The sequence below is a fragment of the Vigna umbellata genome, chromosome 3, assembly GCF_029865625.1.
Source record: "Vigna umbellata cultivar VRB3 chromosome 3, Vumbellata_1.0, whole genome shotgun sequence".
In the NCBI taxonomy this organism is placed as follows: Eukaryota; Viridiplantae; Streptophyta; class Magnoliopsida; order Fabales; family Fabaceae; genus Vigna; species Vigna umbellata.
The window spans coordinates 18,260,439-18,275,436 of NC_142167.1; the positions used below are offsets into that span (position 1 = coordinate 18,260,439).

The 14,998-nt window shown below is 31.9% G+C and overlaps 1 protein-coding gene across 1 annotated transcript; it reads left to right on the forward strand.

The window, feature by feature from the left end:
• The first annotated feature begins 6,996 nt into the window (after window positions 1-6,996).
• Window positions 6,997-13,926, forward strand: LOC124833775 (pumilio homolog 2-like). The gene is made up of 9 exons (XM_047308315.2): window positions 6,997-8,227; window positions 9,478-11,000; window positions 11,080-11,221; window positions 11,471-11,578; window positions 11,683-11,895; window positions 11,975-12,085; window positions 12,644-12,838; window positions 13,164-13,338; window positions 13,430-13,926. Exons 1-9 carry the CDS (start codon window positions 7,589-7,591, stop codon window positions 13,465-13,467), a joined length of 3,144 nt encoding a protein of 1,047 aa, XP_047164271.2. The 5' UTR covers window positions 6,997-7,588; the 3' UTR covers window positions 13,468-13,926.
• Window positions 13,927-14,998: the final 1,072 nt, after the last annotated feature.

The following is a 14,998-nucleotide window of genomic DNA, read 5'->3' on the forward strand; positions in this document are numbered from 1 at the left end:
AATTATAAATGCTTTCAATTCCTCTAATACTAATATACATCTTGAAGATGGAATGTTTGCTTTGTTAGGACCATGAGAGGCAGAGTTAAGTCATTTATGATATCATGTCCCTCCCTGATTTGTTGAAGAATGAGCTTCTGACTTTGTTTTCTTAAGTTATGACGAAAAATGTTCAATATGTGATTAACTGACATTTAGTGATGATCCATTGGGAGACAATATCTTTTTGTATGAATTTCATGAAGGTTGAGAAGTCTAACTATGTTTGTGATTCATCATCAGTGATGATGATGGAGAGACTAATGTTAATCTTTTGGATGTTTTGTAAGTAAGTTAATGTAATATGATGGAGAGATTAATGTTAATCTTTTGGATGTTTTGTAAGCAAGTTAATGTAATATGTTTTCTTGTGTATTTGTATTTTATGACAACTTTGTAATGATTTAAGTTAGAATAATAGAATTTGTATTTGTGTTTTATCACAGACTTATAATAGTTTAAATAATAGTAATGAATTTTTTATTTGTTTCATGTACTTATGTATTTTTCATTTTTTAATTTTTATTCTGATATCTTATTGTTTAATAAAAGAAAGTCAAAAAAAGTATTTGAAAACAATAATTTATCAAAATTTAAAACTATAAATATTTTCTCATTACAAAACACACATCTTTTTCTTTCCCCTTCTTCATTTGAATGAAATAAAAAAGAAAAAAACAACAACTTGGAAATCAATTGCTTGATAATCGAGTTCATAGCAATAGGATGGCGAATGTTTAAGAAAAATGTCAGAATTCGACTTCGCATATACTGAATTTAGACATGTAATCATTAAAAAAAACACAAAAACTAACTTAAAACTCGGTCTCTAGGAACCGTTTTCCTACTGGTAGCTTGGTAGCTTGACCAAGATTTACGAACCCCACCTCAAAATTTGGCTATCTAATAATCGAATTCCTACTTGTAATGAACAAAAATAAAATAAAAACTCAGTTTGAAAATCGGTTTCTTATAAACCGAGTTTCAACTAACCCGGCCAAGATTCACGAAATTTAAATTTAGAATTTGATTCTCCAAAAACCAAAATCTGACCTAAAAAAGAAATATAAGTTTGGAACTCGGTTGTCGAAAAATGGAATTCCAACCTATACCCAGCCACACTCCTCTTTTAATAATGTATGAAAATTTGCAAACAAATTTGTTTTAACTGCTCTTGCCACAAATGAAATGTAAATTCACTCTCAATGTCAGTCCATCAGTGTCATCAACCCTCGTGGCATTACACATCAGACACATTGTGAATAATTTCCCAATAACCAATTCATTAATTTTAAGTTTGGTCTATATATAGTATCATTAAAAACAATCATTTTCTATCCTTAAAAAGTTACATTAAAATGTTATAAAGAGATACTTTTGGAGAGTTATTATCGAGATGATAGTCAAATTGTATTTGTTGAGAGTTGATTAATCATTATTAGAAGTAAAGAATGTTTTTCTAATGAATTTTTCAAATATTCATGTTATCTCTAAGTAGATAACTTTTTTTTGAACATACAATCATTTATTTATTCTTCTAAATAAATTCCATGTTACCTTTTTTTCACTAAAATAAAATACAAAATCTTTATTTCATTTATTGTTAAAACTCATAGTTATGTATTGTGATAAAAAAAAGTTTTATTTTGATCGTTAAGAACCTATTAAGATGGTATTCCATTTATTATTTATATTGTTATAAAGTTATGATGTAATATTCTTAATATTATTTAACTATTATAATTATGTTAAACTTTAAATGTAATTATATACTAATATTACCTTTTTAATATTGTTTAGATGGAAAAAAGAAAAAGAAAAAAAAAGAGATCAAATACAATAAAGTGTGCTACATTTCTTTGTTGTTTTGCACAAATGGTAAATCATCATTTCTGGGAATCTTACATTTGATAAATCTTTCTTTCCCTTTTCACATAAAAGACCTTTGCTACGAGCATGATCAGTTATTTAATGTAGTTGGACCAAGTTTAATTGTCAAATGAGAGTTATAGAAAAAAGTTAAATAGTTGAAAACTCAAATGAGAGTTCTATTATATACTATGTTACATAAAGAAAATCATATATTTCCTAATTTAATTTGTTTTTGTTTGGAGTATTCATAATACATTCATTCCATATTGGTGCTTTATAAAAAATAGTCTTTAATGGTAGGCTTGATTCAATCACTCTACAAGTCTTATAGTTCACTAGTTGTTGATCACATTTGGCAATTTCATGACTTCTAATAACAAAGAATTAGTTAATCTTTACACATGGTCCTAGTACTATAAAATAAATAATTTCATCTATTTTATAGCAATTCATATATTATTGTCAAATATATTCCCAATTCACTGTTGCAATAAATATTTTTTATATTATTGTAACTAACACAATATAATTCATTTAGAAAAAGTAAAGCTTTTTTATGTCACTTGAACGACCATTATAGAAAATTCAATTTTCATATTAATTTCAAAAACCCAACATAGGAAAATTGTTAAAATATGTCATTATGACGTTTTCCGATCACTTTCTAGGACAATTGTAGTAATAACTACAGTAGATATGACAACTGTAGTTCTAACCATATCCATTTTTTTATTGTAGTTGTAGTAATAACTGTCATAGATATGACAACGATAGTTTTAACCATATATATTACTTTTTATGTTAGTTAAAATTACACATTGTCATATAAAATGTATTAATGAAATAATTTAATCATTTTTATACTTATATAACAGATAATATGAACAATTCTCAGATACATATTTTCAAAATAAATCTGAATAATATAGTACATGAATAATTATACACTAGTAAAAGTTATACGTGTTCCATTGCACACAAAATCTATACAATATTGTTGATAACAATATAATCATTTACAATAGCTATTTAAAAAAGAGAATATGTTCATTGCCTCCCAACCTCTTACATCCATGTATGTGGATATAATTGTATCCATGACAATCACATAATCCTCTTGGTGATATGATTATCACATATGACTATAAATTCAAATATTTTTTTATTAATTTATTTCTATTGCAAATTAGTACTTATAATTTTGAACCTATATATTAATCTCCATATTCGAAATTCATAGGAATTAAATGAAATCAAATATGTTACATAAGAAATAAATAGACAATTTTTAAATGTAAAGATTGTAAGATAAATTTTATATACGTCACTATCAAATAAATAATTAAATCTAATGTTATGTAATAATACTTTAAAATCATACGCGCCATGATTTTGTTTAGACCATTTAGTAGAAACAATATGTTCATTTGAAGTTGGAAAATGATAAATTCATACTTAATTTATATTTTAAAAATAAAAAATTTATTTGATTAAGTTTTAAGTATCTCATACCTTTGAAAACTTTCAATTGAGTCTCTAATAAATTTTGCTTATCTTTTGAATATTCAATAAATTTATATTTTTAATTAAATATTTGTAATTAAATTTTTCTATTAGTTAGGTGATGAAGCTAATATGATTATTGTAAGGACTTATGAAATGATATTATAGAATTGATAATGTTTTAAAATAGTGAAATTTATTTTAATATTAAAATGTTTAAGTATAAATTAAAAAAATTATAAACGAATTTCATTACTTAAAAATATATTATCTTTCTAGAATCCATTTTTCTGAAGTCATCTGACTTCTCTCTAAGTAGTCTTACCTTTTGTTTACTGTTCAAAGATTTGAGACCGCTAGAATAATCTTAGTGGAAAAATCTTCCTAACCATCCAACCAGTTTCTCCATTTGAGTAAAACATTTTTCCATCTTTTCTCAGTCCAAATCTTTTTCTATCTGCATGTGGCCACTCTTGGTTTGCATGTGACTTCTCAGTATTCTATGTGATTCTCTATTAATCAATGATCACAATTATGTGATTTGATCATCTTTGTGATATTTCTATATGTAGATAGGCATCATGGTGTGAAAGGAATTTTGGTGTCTTAAAGCTTGTTGAAAAGTTGAATAGGTAAAGGAAGCTAGCCTTAGTCTATAAATTTGTGAGTTTTGACTAATTGTGTTACTGTATGCTAATGTTAAAATGAATTTAAACAATACAATTTTTGCTTAATCTAGTTTGACATGTGAAAATTGATGTGATAATCTATTAATTGAGTGCAAAATGTATGAGTTTTTGATGAATTGGGGTTTGATATCGAAATTGAGTAAGAGGATTCTAAATTGAAAAAAATGACTTGATTGAAAATAGTTAAATGTTGGTTTACATTTGTTTGAATTAAAGAAAATAGTATATATACCAATTAGAGTCAATTGATGAAGCCAAATTATCCACATTCAATTTTTGGTTTTTGTCATGGCACTAAGCGAAAGAAGAAGGCATTGGGTGCCAGTTAAAAATTTCAATGTCTGGAACATTTTTGCTATAGGGTGTTGGGTGTAGTATGACATTGTTAGACGTCACTTTAATAGTGGTTCTTTGACTCAATTCTTGTTGAGCTCACTAAATTTGTCATTAGGTGTCACTCTATATCACTAGACGTTAATTTTTAAATTTTTTTCCAAAGGTGTTCCAGGTGTTTTGTCGCTGGGCACTAACTTTTGTCACTGGGCGCCAATCCCCTCGAGCCTCAACTCTGGGTGTACCTCTGATGTTGTTGGGCGCCATCTGTTATGTATCTTTTCTTTGTTGCTATCTTTAACTTCATGATATCAATTGTGATCTTGATGTCATATTTGATTTGTAAAGTGAAACAAAGGTATGAATGAAGGAACTATAGGACAATTTTTGGGAGAAAATCCCATTGAATGTGTGTTTCACTAAGTTGTGCCTTAAGGGGATGACTTTTTATTTTGTTAAGATATCCTGAACTCTGATAATCATTCATACTCATGTGAAAACCTTGTATGTGACAACTCGGTAGAGTAGCTCGGTAGAGTAATATATACCATCACAGGTGCATGACTTCACAATTTTTACTCAAGTGCATGTATTCAAATAAATCGAGTCTAGAAGTTTTAATTATACATGTGTGAATGTTTGATCGTTATAGTTATATTCAATGTAAAAGTTAAATGAATTTAAGCATGATATGTTATCTATAACTATTTTTTAGCTACTTACTCTTTTTTAGCTATCTTATCATGTTATGTATTTTATTATTTGTTATGCTTGTTTTCTTCTTGCAATGATCACTTTATAGTGTGAGGAGAAGAGTATACCTGAGTTGATGTATCTTAGGATGTTAACAATATTTAATTTGATTTTTAAGATAATTTCCTTATTATCATGTTTAATTTAATTTTGTGAGAACTGTAATTTGTTGCCATTATTTTAAAATTTAATAATTTGATAATTTTATATTTAGAAAAGAAAACATAGTTAATAAATCTTTAAAATTGTCTTTATTTTCACGAGTCACATTTATCTTGATTAGTCATGTGCCAAGCTTGGTTATTTACTAGCTTTATTTCATTCATATTAAAAAAATGTGATATTTACGTGCCAGGCTTGGTTATTTATTAGCTGTATTTCAGATTTAAAAAGTGTGATATTTATGTGCCAGTTATTTACTAGCAGTATTTCATATTAAAAAATGTGAAACAAAATAGTTTGATTAGTTTCCTCTAAAACATTATTTTCCATTTAGTTATATTTGGAATTTACAAGTGAGAACTTTTGCATGTTATATCTATTTAAGTTTAATTTAGGTACATTGTTGGTATAAGTTTATATTTTATACAGGTAGAAACCAGAAGCGAATTTTACTGTCACGTGAATAAGATAGTAATAGATGTTTAAATCTCTACTAAATGTTTGTAAAAAATAAGTATATACTATAAATATTTTTAAATGCGTTTATAATCTTAACATTCTAAATTAAAAAAAAAAACACCTTTATAATCTTAAATAAATTGACATAATATTTAGTATTTAAATTACTAAATTGTTTCATACATCATAGTTCCATCACAAGCAATTATATAAATTAATTTGTCATTTTGGCTAAGATGTTTAATTAATATGGATTATTAAAAGAAAATTTAAAATATAGTTATTAATTATCTATTATACATGTCTCTCATATAAAATGTTAAATCGATTACACTCATTATATATTTTGCATCAGGATTATATTTATCTTACATGATCTTTTAAAAAGATCATTTGCTTCAAATTTGTAATATGAATCATTTAGTCGTATCCTTACTATTTTAAAACTGACATATTTAGTAAAAATATTCTTAAATTTTTTTCCCTTCAATATAACTAATACGATATTGATTTTTCTTAACTAAATGGTGAGTATGTTAAACTGAATTCTCTATTTTTTATGTATCTTAATACACATTGTTTTTGAAACAGATTTCCTTATTTAGTTCTAAAAACATACTTTGAACTACTTTGCAGAATAATCTGTGTAATGACAGAAAAAAACTAAAAATCAGAGTCATAAGCAACGTTGTAAGTAAACTACTATTAAGGAAATCTGTTACAATGTACACTAAATTTCAGGATACAGTATTTGTACATCATAATAAAAAGTAAATAGAATATAACAAGAGCCACTAAGAAACTAACAATAACTGGAAGAAGTAGTACTGTGTGTGTTGTGTAGTGGAGAAAAGAAACAATGCAAAAATTAAAATGATGATTCTTACTCATAATAAGAGACATAGAAGAAGAGTTTAACTGAACTGAAGAGAGAGAAAGGTAAGTGGTGCGAAATTTACTGTACTTTGGGCTATATTTTACTATGTAGCGAATCTAATACAATAACGTGTCAGTCATTGACAGCTTCTGGTTTGGGAAGTGCAGCAAAAAAAGGAAAATAAACTCCAATTCTCTTTCTTTGTAATGACATCAGTCGGTTATCACTTGGTCAATTACCCCTAATGTTTAGGAAATACATAAAATATATTTTGGATATTTCTCAGATTCACAGATAAAAACATAAGCTAAAAAAAAAGTAGAAACCAAATATGTTTAGCTTGGTTTGCTTCCTACCTTCATCTGTATTTAATCTGCCTCTAAATGGAACAAAACCCTAAGGGTTCTTGTAAGAACCAATCGCCGCCGGATTGATCTCTGTCACTGTTTTCTTTTTTTGATCTCACTGCACCATTTTCTCACTCCCTTCTCTCCCTTCTCCCCCTGTTTTTCCCACCTTCATTTTATTCTTCTGTATATATTATCCCTCAGAAAACATGTCTTCCTAGGAATTTCCTGTCTATAATTATGGGAACTAATTATGGGAAACATAGAGTGAATTTTGCTGTCTTGTTTTGTGTTTGATTCTTGGGTGGTTTTGTTTCAGCTTCAGAAATCGCTTCGATGAGGAAAGCTTGATTTTTTTTTTTCTTCCAGTAACTGCCAGTTATATTTTTGTGAAGTTGTTAACATGGGGCGTGGAGGTTTACGTTTTATGGTGGAAAAGGTTGAGTTTTTGGGTTTGTCGGGTTAGGGTTTAATTTCTGCTGGTGGGTAGTGATATGGTTTAACTGTATGAGGTTGGTGATTGGAGAGTGGTGATCAAATTGGGATTTTGAAAAATGCTGTCTGAATTTGAAAGAAGACCGATGATTGGGAGTAACGAGGGTTCTTTTGGAGATGAACTGGAGAAGGAGATAGGGATGTTGCTTCGTGAGCAACGCAGACAAGAGGCTGATGATCGTGAGAGAGAGCTTAATATCTTTAGGAGTGGATCAGCGCCTCCAACTGTGGAGGGTTCTTTGAGTGCTGTTGGAGGGTTGTTTGGTGGTGGCGGTGGCGCTGCTGGTGCTAGTGGTGCCTTTTCTGAGTTTCAAGGGACTAGAGATGTTAATGGGATTGTTTCTGAGGAAGAGCTTAGGTCTGATCCAGCTTATCTTACATACTATTACTCCAATGTGAATTTGAATCCTAGGCTGCCACCTCCTTTGATGTCAAAGGAGGATTGGAGGTTTCAGCAGAGACTTAAAGGTGGAGCTTCAGTTCTTGGTGGAATAGGAGATAGAAGGAAAGTGAACAGGACTGAAGAAAATGGTGGTAGGTCGATGTTTTCTACCCCACCGGGTTTTAACATGAGGAAACAAGAGAGTGAGGTGGACAATGAAAAAACAAGAGGTACTGCCGAGTGGGGTGGTGACGGACTAATTGGTTTGCCTGGACTAGGGCTGAGCAAACAAAAGAGCTTTGCAGAAATTTTCCAGGTGGATTGCCTCTTCTGCCATTGATTGACTCCACGCTGCATCTATTTCTATTTTTCCTGGATTGTGTGGTTTGGCATTTTGTATTTTCACTTTCATCCGTGACAATATGATCAATTTATGCTAATGTTGTGAGGTCGGGTCTGATCTTTGGTCGTTTATTTTAAGTGTGTTTTTCATGTTCTGATGTGTGGTATTGTTCAAACGTTTTGATTAATTCATGTTATTCTTGAGGAAAGTGAAGTATTGATCAATTATGCTAAATGATGTCATGAATCTGTTTGAGTTTTGGATTCTAATTCGTTGTTTATAGTGCTTTTTTGTGATGGGAAGGCGGCAGCTTAACACAGTGAATTCATCAGAGTTTTTTATTTTCTATTTTCATACACTTCTGTCAATCCTTAAGGATTGTCCTGTAGTAGTTATCCTGTGTTTCATACTGGCTCTAAATTTTTATACTGATTGTTTTGCTACATCTAATTGATTTGTTACATTCATCGTAAAATCTTTTAGGCACGTATTCGAAACAAATTTGTGTTTTAGTTTTTGTAATACTGCATACATAGTGCATATCAGTACTCTTACTGTAGTACTATTTGTAAATTTTAGCATGTTTGTGGTTCAGGTACCTTCCAGTCTCCGTTCAATTTATCATTGGATAGCATTATGGGAATTAAAGTTTAAGTTATTTTAGGAAATATAATCTACATGTCTGTTATAACCAAATTATAATATAATATATTAAACTGAAGTAATTCAGTTACAACAGTCTCTTCTATGCTATTCACTTTACATACTCAGAATACAGTGTGCCATTCATTTTATGTTCAGAATTTTTAGATACTCTTCCTGGCTAAATTTTCTCTCGGTGTCCTTCCTTTTCTCTGTCATTCTCTCAGTATTGGGTTATGTTTCTCCACTAGTTACAATATTTTACATAATTGCTATAGATTTTTAACAATTGGAGATTGAATTGGCTTTGCACCCTGTACTTTTGATCGATGTGATATATCACAGTATTGAAGTGGAATACATGTTGATTTCAATCTTGCAGTCTATGTTTTTTGCTTGATCTACATAAAGTACATCTAAATCATTATTTGTTTGCCTTTGTATTTTGAAAGTATTTTGTAGCAATTGTTGACATTTCTGATGTGAATTTAGCATATTTTTTCTATGATATCTTTCTTGGGTTTCTTTATTTTCATATATATTTTTCTTCTGCTCGTCATTTACAAACAGTTATTGTGCAGGATGATTTGGGGGGTAATACCTCTGTCACGGGCCCTCCTTCTCGTCCAGCCAGCCGTAATGCATTTGATGACAATGATATCATTAGTTCTGCTGAAGCAGAGTTGGCTCATTTACGCCGTGAGTCTACGACCATAGATGCACCAAGGCCAGGAACGAATGTGCAAGGATCATCTGCTTCCCAAAATACTGGTCTGCCAGCTTCATATTCTTATGCTGCTGCAGTGGGGTCTTCCTTGTCGAGAAGCACTACTCCTGATCCACAGCATGTTGCTAGGGCTCCCAGTCCCTGCATCACACCTATTGGTGGTGGCAGAGCCATTGCTTCTGATAAGAGAGGTGTTTCCAGTCCAGATGGATTTGATGGTGTTTCATCTGGAATCAACGGGTCATCAGATCTTATGGCAGCATTGTCAGTGATGAATTTGTCAGCAGATGACATGTTAGATGGTGATAATCATTTGCCATCGCAGGTTGAATCAGAAGTTGATAATCACCGGAGATATCTTTTTGGTAGGCAAGGTGGTCAAGATCATGGAAAGCAACATGCTTATTTAAATAAATCTGAATTAGCTCACTTGCAAAATTCAAGTAAGAGCAGGAGCGGATCTGAACCTAAAAATACATCCTTGGACAGGCAGGTTGAGCTACAAAAGTCTAATATTCCTTCTAATAACTCATATTTCAAAGGATCACCTACCTCCCATTTTAGTAGAGGAGGTAGTTTACCTACTCAGTACCAGCCTTTAGATGGTACAAATTCGTCATTTAGTAACTATGGTATGAGTGGATATGCTGGAAATCCAGCATTGGCATCCTTGATGACTAATCAACTGGGCACTGGTAATCTGCCTCCATTGTTTGAAACGGTTGCTGCAGCATCAGCAATGGCATCCCCTGGAATGGACTCAAGAATTCTTGGAAGTGGTTTGGCTTCTGGAGCTACTGCTCCATCTGATGTGCACAATCTTGGTAGGATGGGAAATCAAATTCCAGGCACTGCTCTCCAGGCCCCTTTTGTTGATCCCATGTATCATCAGTACCTGAGAACATCTGAGTATGCAGCACAACTTGGTGCTCTTAGTGACCCCTCTGTCGACAGGACCTACTTAGGTAATTCATACATGAACTTACTTGAGCTTCAGAAAGCTTATCTTGGGTCTATTCTCTCACCTCAGAAATCTCAATACAATGTACCACTGGGTGGTAAATCAGGAAGCTCCACTCCTCATGGTTATTATGGAAATCCTGCATATGGTGTTGGGTTGTCTTATCCAGGAAGTCCAATGGCAAACTCTGTTGTATCCACTTCCCCAGCAGCACCTGGAAGTCCTGTTAGGCACAATGAACTGAATATGCGTTTTGCTTCTGGAATGAGGAATTTAGCTGGGGTAATGGGACCTTGGCATGTAGATACTGGGAACATTGATGAAAGTTTTGCTTCTTCTCTGTTGGAGGAGTTTAAAAGCAACAAAACAAAGTGTTTTGAGCTTTCTGAAATTGCTGGTCACGTTGTGGAATTCAGGTATTTTTTTCCTATTGATCTTATTCTTATGCTTCCATCCCGAAAATAATAATGTTGATAGCTCTATTATCATTGACAGTGCTGATCAATATGGGAGCCGATTTATTCAACAAAAGCTTGAAACAGCTACTACTGAAGAAAAAAACATGGTTTATCAGGAAATCATGCCACATGCCCTTGCTTTGATGACTGATGTCTTTGGTAATTATGTGGTTCAAAAGGTAATCGTTAATCTTTTAATTTGTTATTGTCTTTGATGAATGTTTTTTGAGGAATTGTTTGTAATTGATTCAAAAGCTGTTTTTATGATGTCTATTTGACATCTAAGTGTAACGTTTTTCAGATTGGCTTCTCTGTATCTCTGATGTAAGAACTCATATATAGATACATGGATGGGCTGAGGGAAATCAATCTCTTAAGCATTTTTCTATTTTTATTCTAAAAGTGTAGTACCATATGGAATATTGCAGTTTTTTGAGCATGGACTTGCAGCCCAGAGAAGAGAATTGGCCAACAAACTTCTTGGGCATGTTCTGACACTGAGCCTTCAAATGTATGGTTGCCGAGTCATCCAGAAGGTATGGACAATGAAAGGTGGCATTTAGTCTATGTGTATATGTTTGTCTATCTAATTTTCCGAGTGTGTTATAATTGTTTTTGTTGAATTACGATCCCTCTTTAGGCCATCGAAGTTGTTGATCTGGATCAGAAGATAGAGATGGTGCAAGAGCTTGATGGTAATGTCATGCGCTGTGTACGTGATCAGAATGGTAACCATGTCATTCAGAAGTGTATTGAATGCGTCCCTGAAGATGCAATCCATTTTATTGTCTCAACTTTTTTTGATCAAGTCGTTACGCTCTCAACCCATCCATATGGTTGCCGTGTGATACAGGTTAGGCCTCTTCACTGGTTATGTCACTCTTGTTTGTATCTAAGATCATTTGTCATATAAGATGCCTTTTATGCAACAGAGAGTACTGGAGCACTGCAAAGATCCTACAACACAGCAGAAAGTTATGGATGAAATTTTAGGGGCAGTTAGTATGTTAGCTCAGGACCAGTATGGCAACTACGTTGTTCAGGTTTATACTTTTTTTCTTTTTAGACAGTTTGGGCTTCTTGTTGTCATGATACTTGAAGTGTATTTTTATGGCTCTCATGATTGTTTGGTTTACTTTAGCATGCTCTTACCCTTGGCTGCAAGCCTGATAGTTTACTTTTATTTTAGAGAAATAGTAATGACCTTTGACTGTAGTCCCAAAAATTGTAATTTCCTTGGTCAGGCTTCCTAACTTTGCCTACAGTGTTGTGATCAATAGGTTTAACGATGAACCTTTTTAACCAGAAACATTTTGTTTTTTCTTGTTTATGATTTTCAACTTAATTTTATGTGTATTTTTCTCGAACACATATAACACATCAGTGACAATTGTTTTCACTTATAATTCTTTGTTTTTGAAACTGACTTTATTTTATAGCTTCCTGCCCTGCTTATTTATGTTTCTGAAATGCCGTCAAGATTGGTTCTTTTTCACATGTGATAGAGGATTTTTGTCCATAATACTTCGTCTCTAGTGTAACTGTTTAGCATGTATGTGGGTTGATTTCTTGCTTATGATTTCTTCCCTCCCTGAAAACAGCATGTTCTGGAGCATGGGAAGCCTCATGAGCGTTCTTCTATAATAAAGGAATTAGCAGGCAAGATTGTTCAGATGAGTCAACAGAAGTTTGCGTCCAATGTTGTGGAGAAATGTTTGACCTTTGGAGGTCCTTCTGAGCGCCAATTACTAGTACACGAGATGCTTGGCTCCACAGATGAAAATGAGCCTCTTCAGGTTTGTTGAACTTTCTCTTTCTTATATATGCCTCTACCACTATTTGATGCATAATTACAAGGCAATGCTACTTTTAGGTTCAATACCATGATAAGTGATCAGAAATTATTTTCATGATTTCTAATGCAATTGCATGAACTCGGCTAACGACATCTGTAGACCTTTTTTTCTATCCAACGTCTCCTTAATGTGATCGAACAGAAAAGTTTTCACATTTCCAGTCTTGAACTTAAGTCACATAACTGCTTCTATTCTGGGACAATGCAGTTTATATCTGCTCAATAATTCTTTCAGTAAAATTGTAATGATATTGTTCTATGTACAGGCCATGATGAAAGATCAGTTTGCAAATTACGTTGTACAAAAGGTGCTGGAAACGTGTGATGATCAGCAGCGCGAACTGATTCTTTCACGAATTAAGGTTCATTTAAATGCATTGAAGAAGTACACCTATGGGAAGCACATCGTTGCACGTGTAGAGAAACTTGTTGCTGCTGGAGGTACCATGTGATTCCTTCGTGTATTTGTATTTTACGTTTCATCCAAAATGTTAGATAGTTTATGAAAGGTTACGTGTATAATTTGTTGCAGAAAGGAGAATTGCAGCTCAGTCTCCCCAACCTGCTTAGGTGGCTTAGAAAATTAATATTGTACAGCTAACTGAGGCTAGTGTGAGCTGCTGTTGCTGCTTCTTGTTCTTGTTCCTTTTTCCAAATGAAGAGGTTATGGTTCCTATCTATGAAGATGGGTTGTAGCCAGTTGGAAATAAAGTTGTCGGTTGTACTGCAGAACTGTACATTTTGTAGCTTTAAGTCTATACAAAGAATTTAAGGTGAGACGAGGCTCATGACCTGAGGCCCCTGCAGAGGAGATAAAATGAAATTATGACTATACAAGCCTTTTTATGGTGTAAAGATTATAAGATGGTGAGGTAGTTTATAAGTTGACGTGACTGTACAAAATCATGCCATGTGGAGACCTGTTCTTGTGTAGACGAGGACAGCTTTTTTCCTTCTCACTCTTTTAGTCATGTATGGTTATTTACTTTCTTTCCCCTTTCAAGGAGTATAGTTTTTCTTCAAACTTTACCTTTCCTTTTTCTCCTCTCATTTCGATGATCACTCCTACTCTTTATGTTTTCAATCAATCACGTCTAAAAATCATTATGGTTCTCCAAAAGTTGGACAAGCATATAGGAAAGAGTGATATAAAATGATTGTAGAGTTTCAACGTTCCTGGTGCAGATATATGCTCCATCTTAAAGCTCTTTAAATGAAATGATAAAGTTTAACTGTAGCTTTGTATTATTTTGGTGTAAATATCTACTGAAATCAAGATTTGATGGTAGTTTGACTTTTTTTCGGTGTTGGCAAATGAGGTTTTCTTCTTAATTGAAAAATATTGAAAGCATTTAAAGCATGGCCTTCAATATTGTTTTAAAAATCTGACTCTTTTGTCTGACTGAGATCTGAGTTTTATAGCGGACTCGGTCCAATACACTGTGTTTGGTTGTTTTAGTTGACCTTTCTTAAACTCAATGAAGTCTTGTTGATTTTCTCTGAAGCTTTTTTTGTGAAAATAGGAACAGCTAAGAGAGAGTGAATTGTTTCTTTTCCACTGGTTTCTTTTGATGTTTTAAAATAATTTTGAAAATTCTATTTTAATTAATTAACAAGATTATTATGAGATGGATTATTATGATTCAAATTAATAAAAAAAAAGACTAAAAGGAAATTTGTTATAAAAAAAAGAGTATATCATAAAGATTTTTACACTTTGATTTTAACAAATTTATATCTAGTTTTTTTATCAGCTTTAGGTAAAAATTTCACTAAAATAAAAAATTTAGATTATAAGTACATTTACATAATCTAAAAGTAAGATCTAAACAAAACCTTGAAGTTTTATTTAAGAAACAAAAAAATTAAATGATGCTTCACACAATCACCATAACCTTTTACACAAAGGTGAAATACAATACAGAATGAAAGATAAAGATATTACAATCAAAACTTATAGTTAAGAAAACTCCACTAATCTTTTTCAATAAAAATATTTTCTGCAAAGATGAAATGCTCAAAACTCTCTCAAAAACGTTCTATTTATTTTAGAATTTCAAAGTGTTAAAATGAAAGATACAAGATGTAAAAGAAAAAGTAT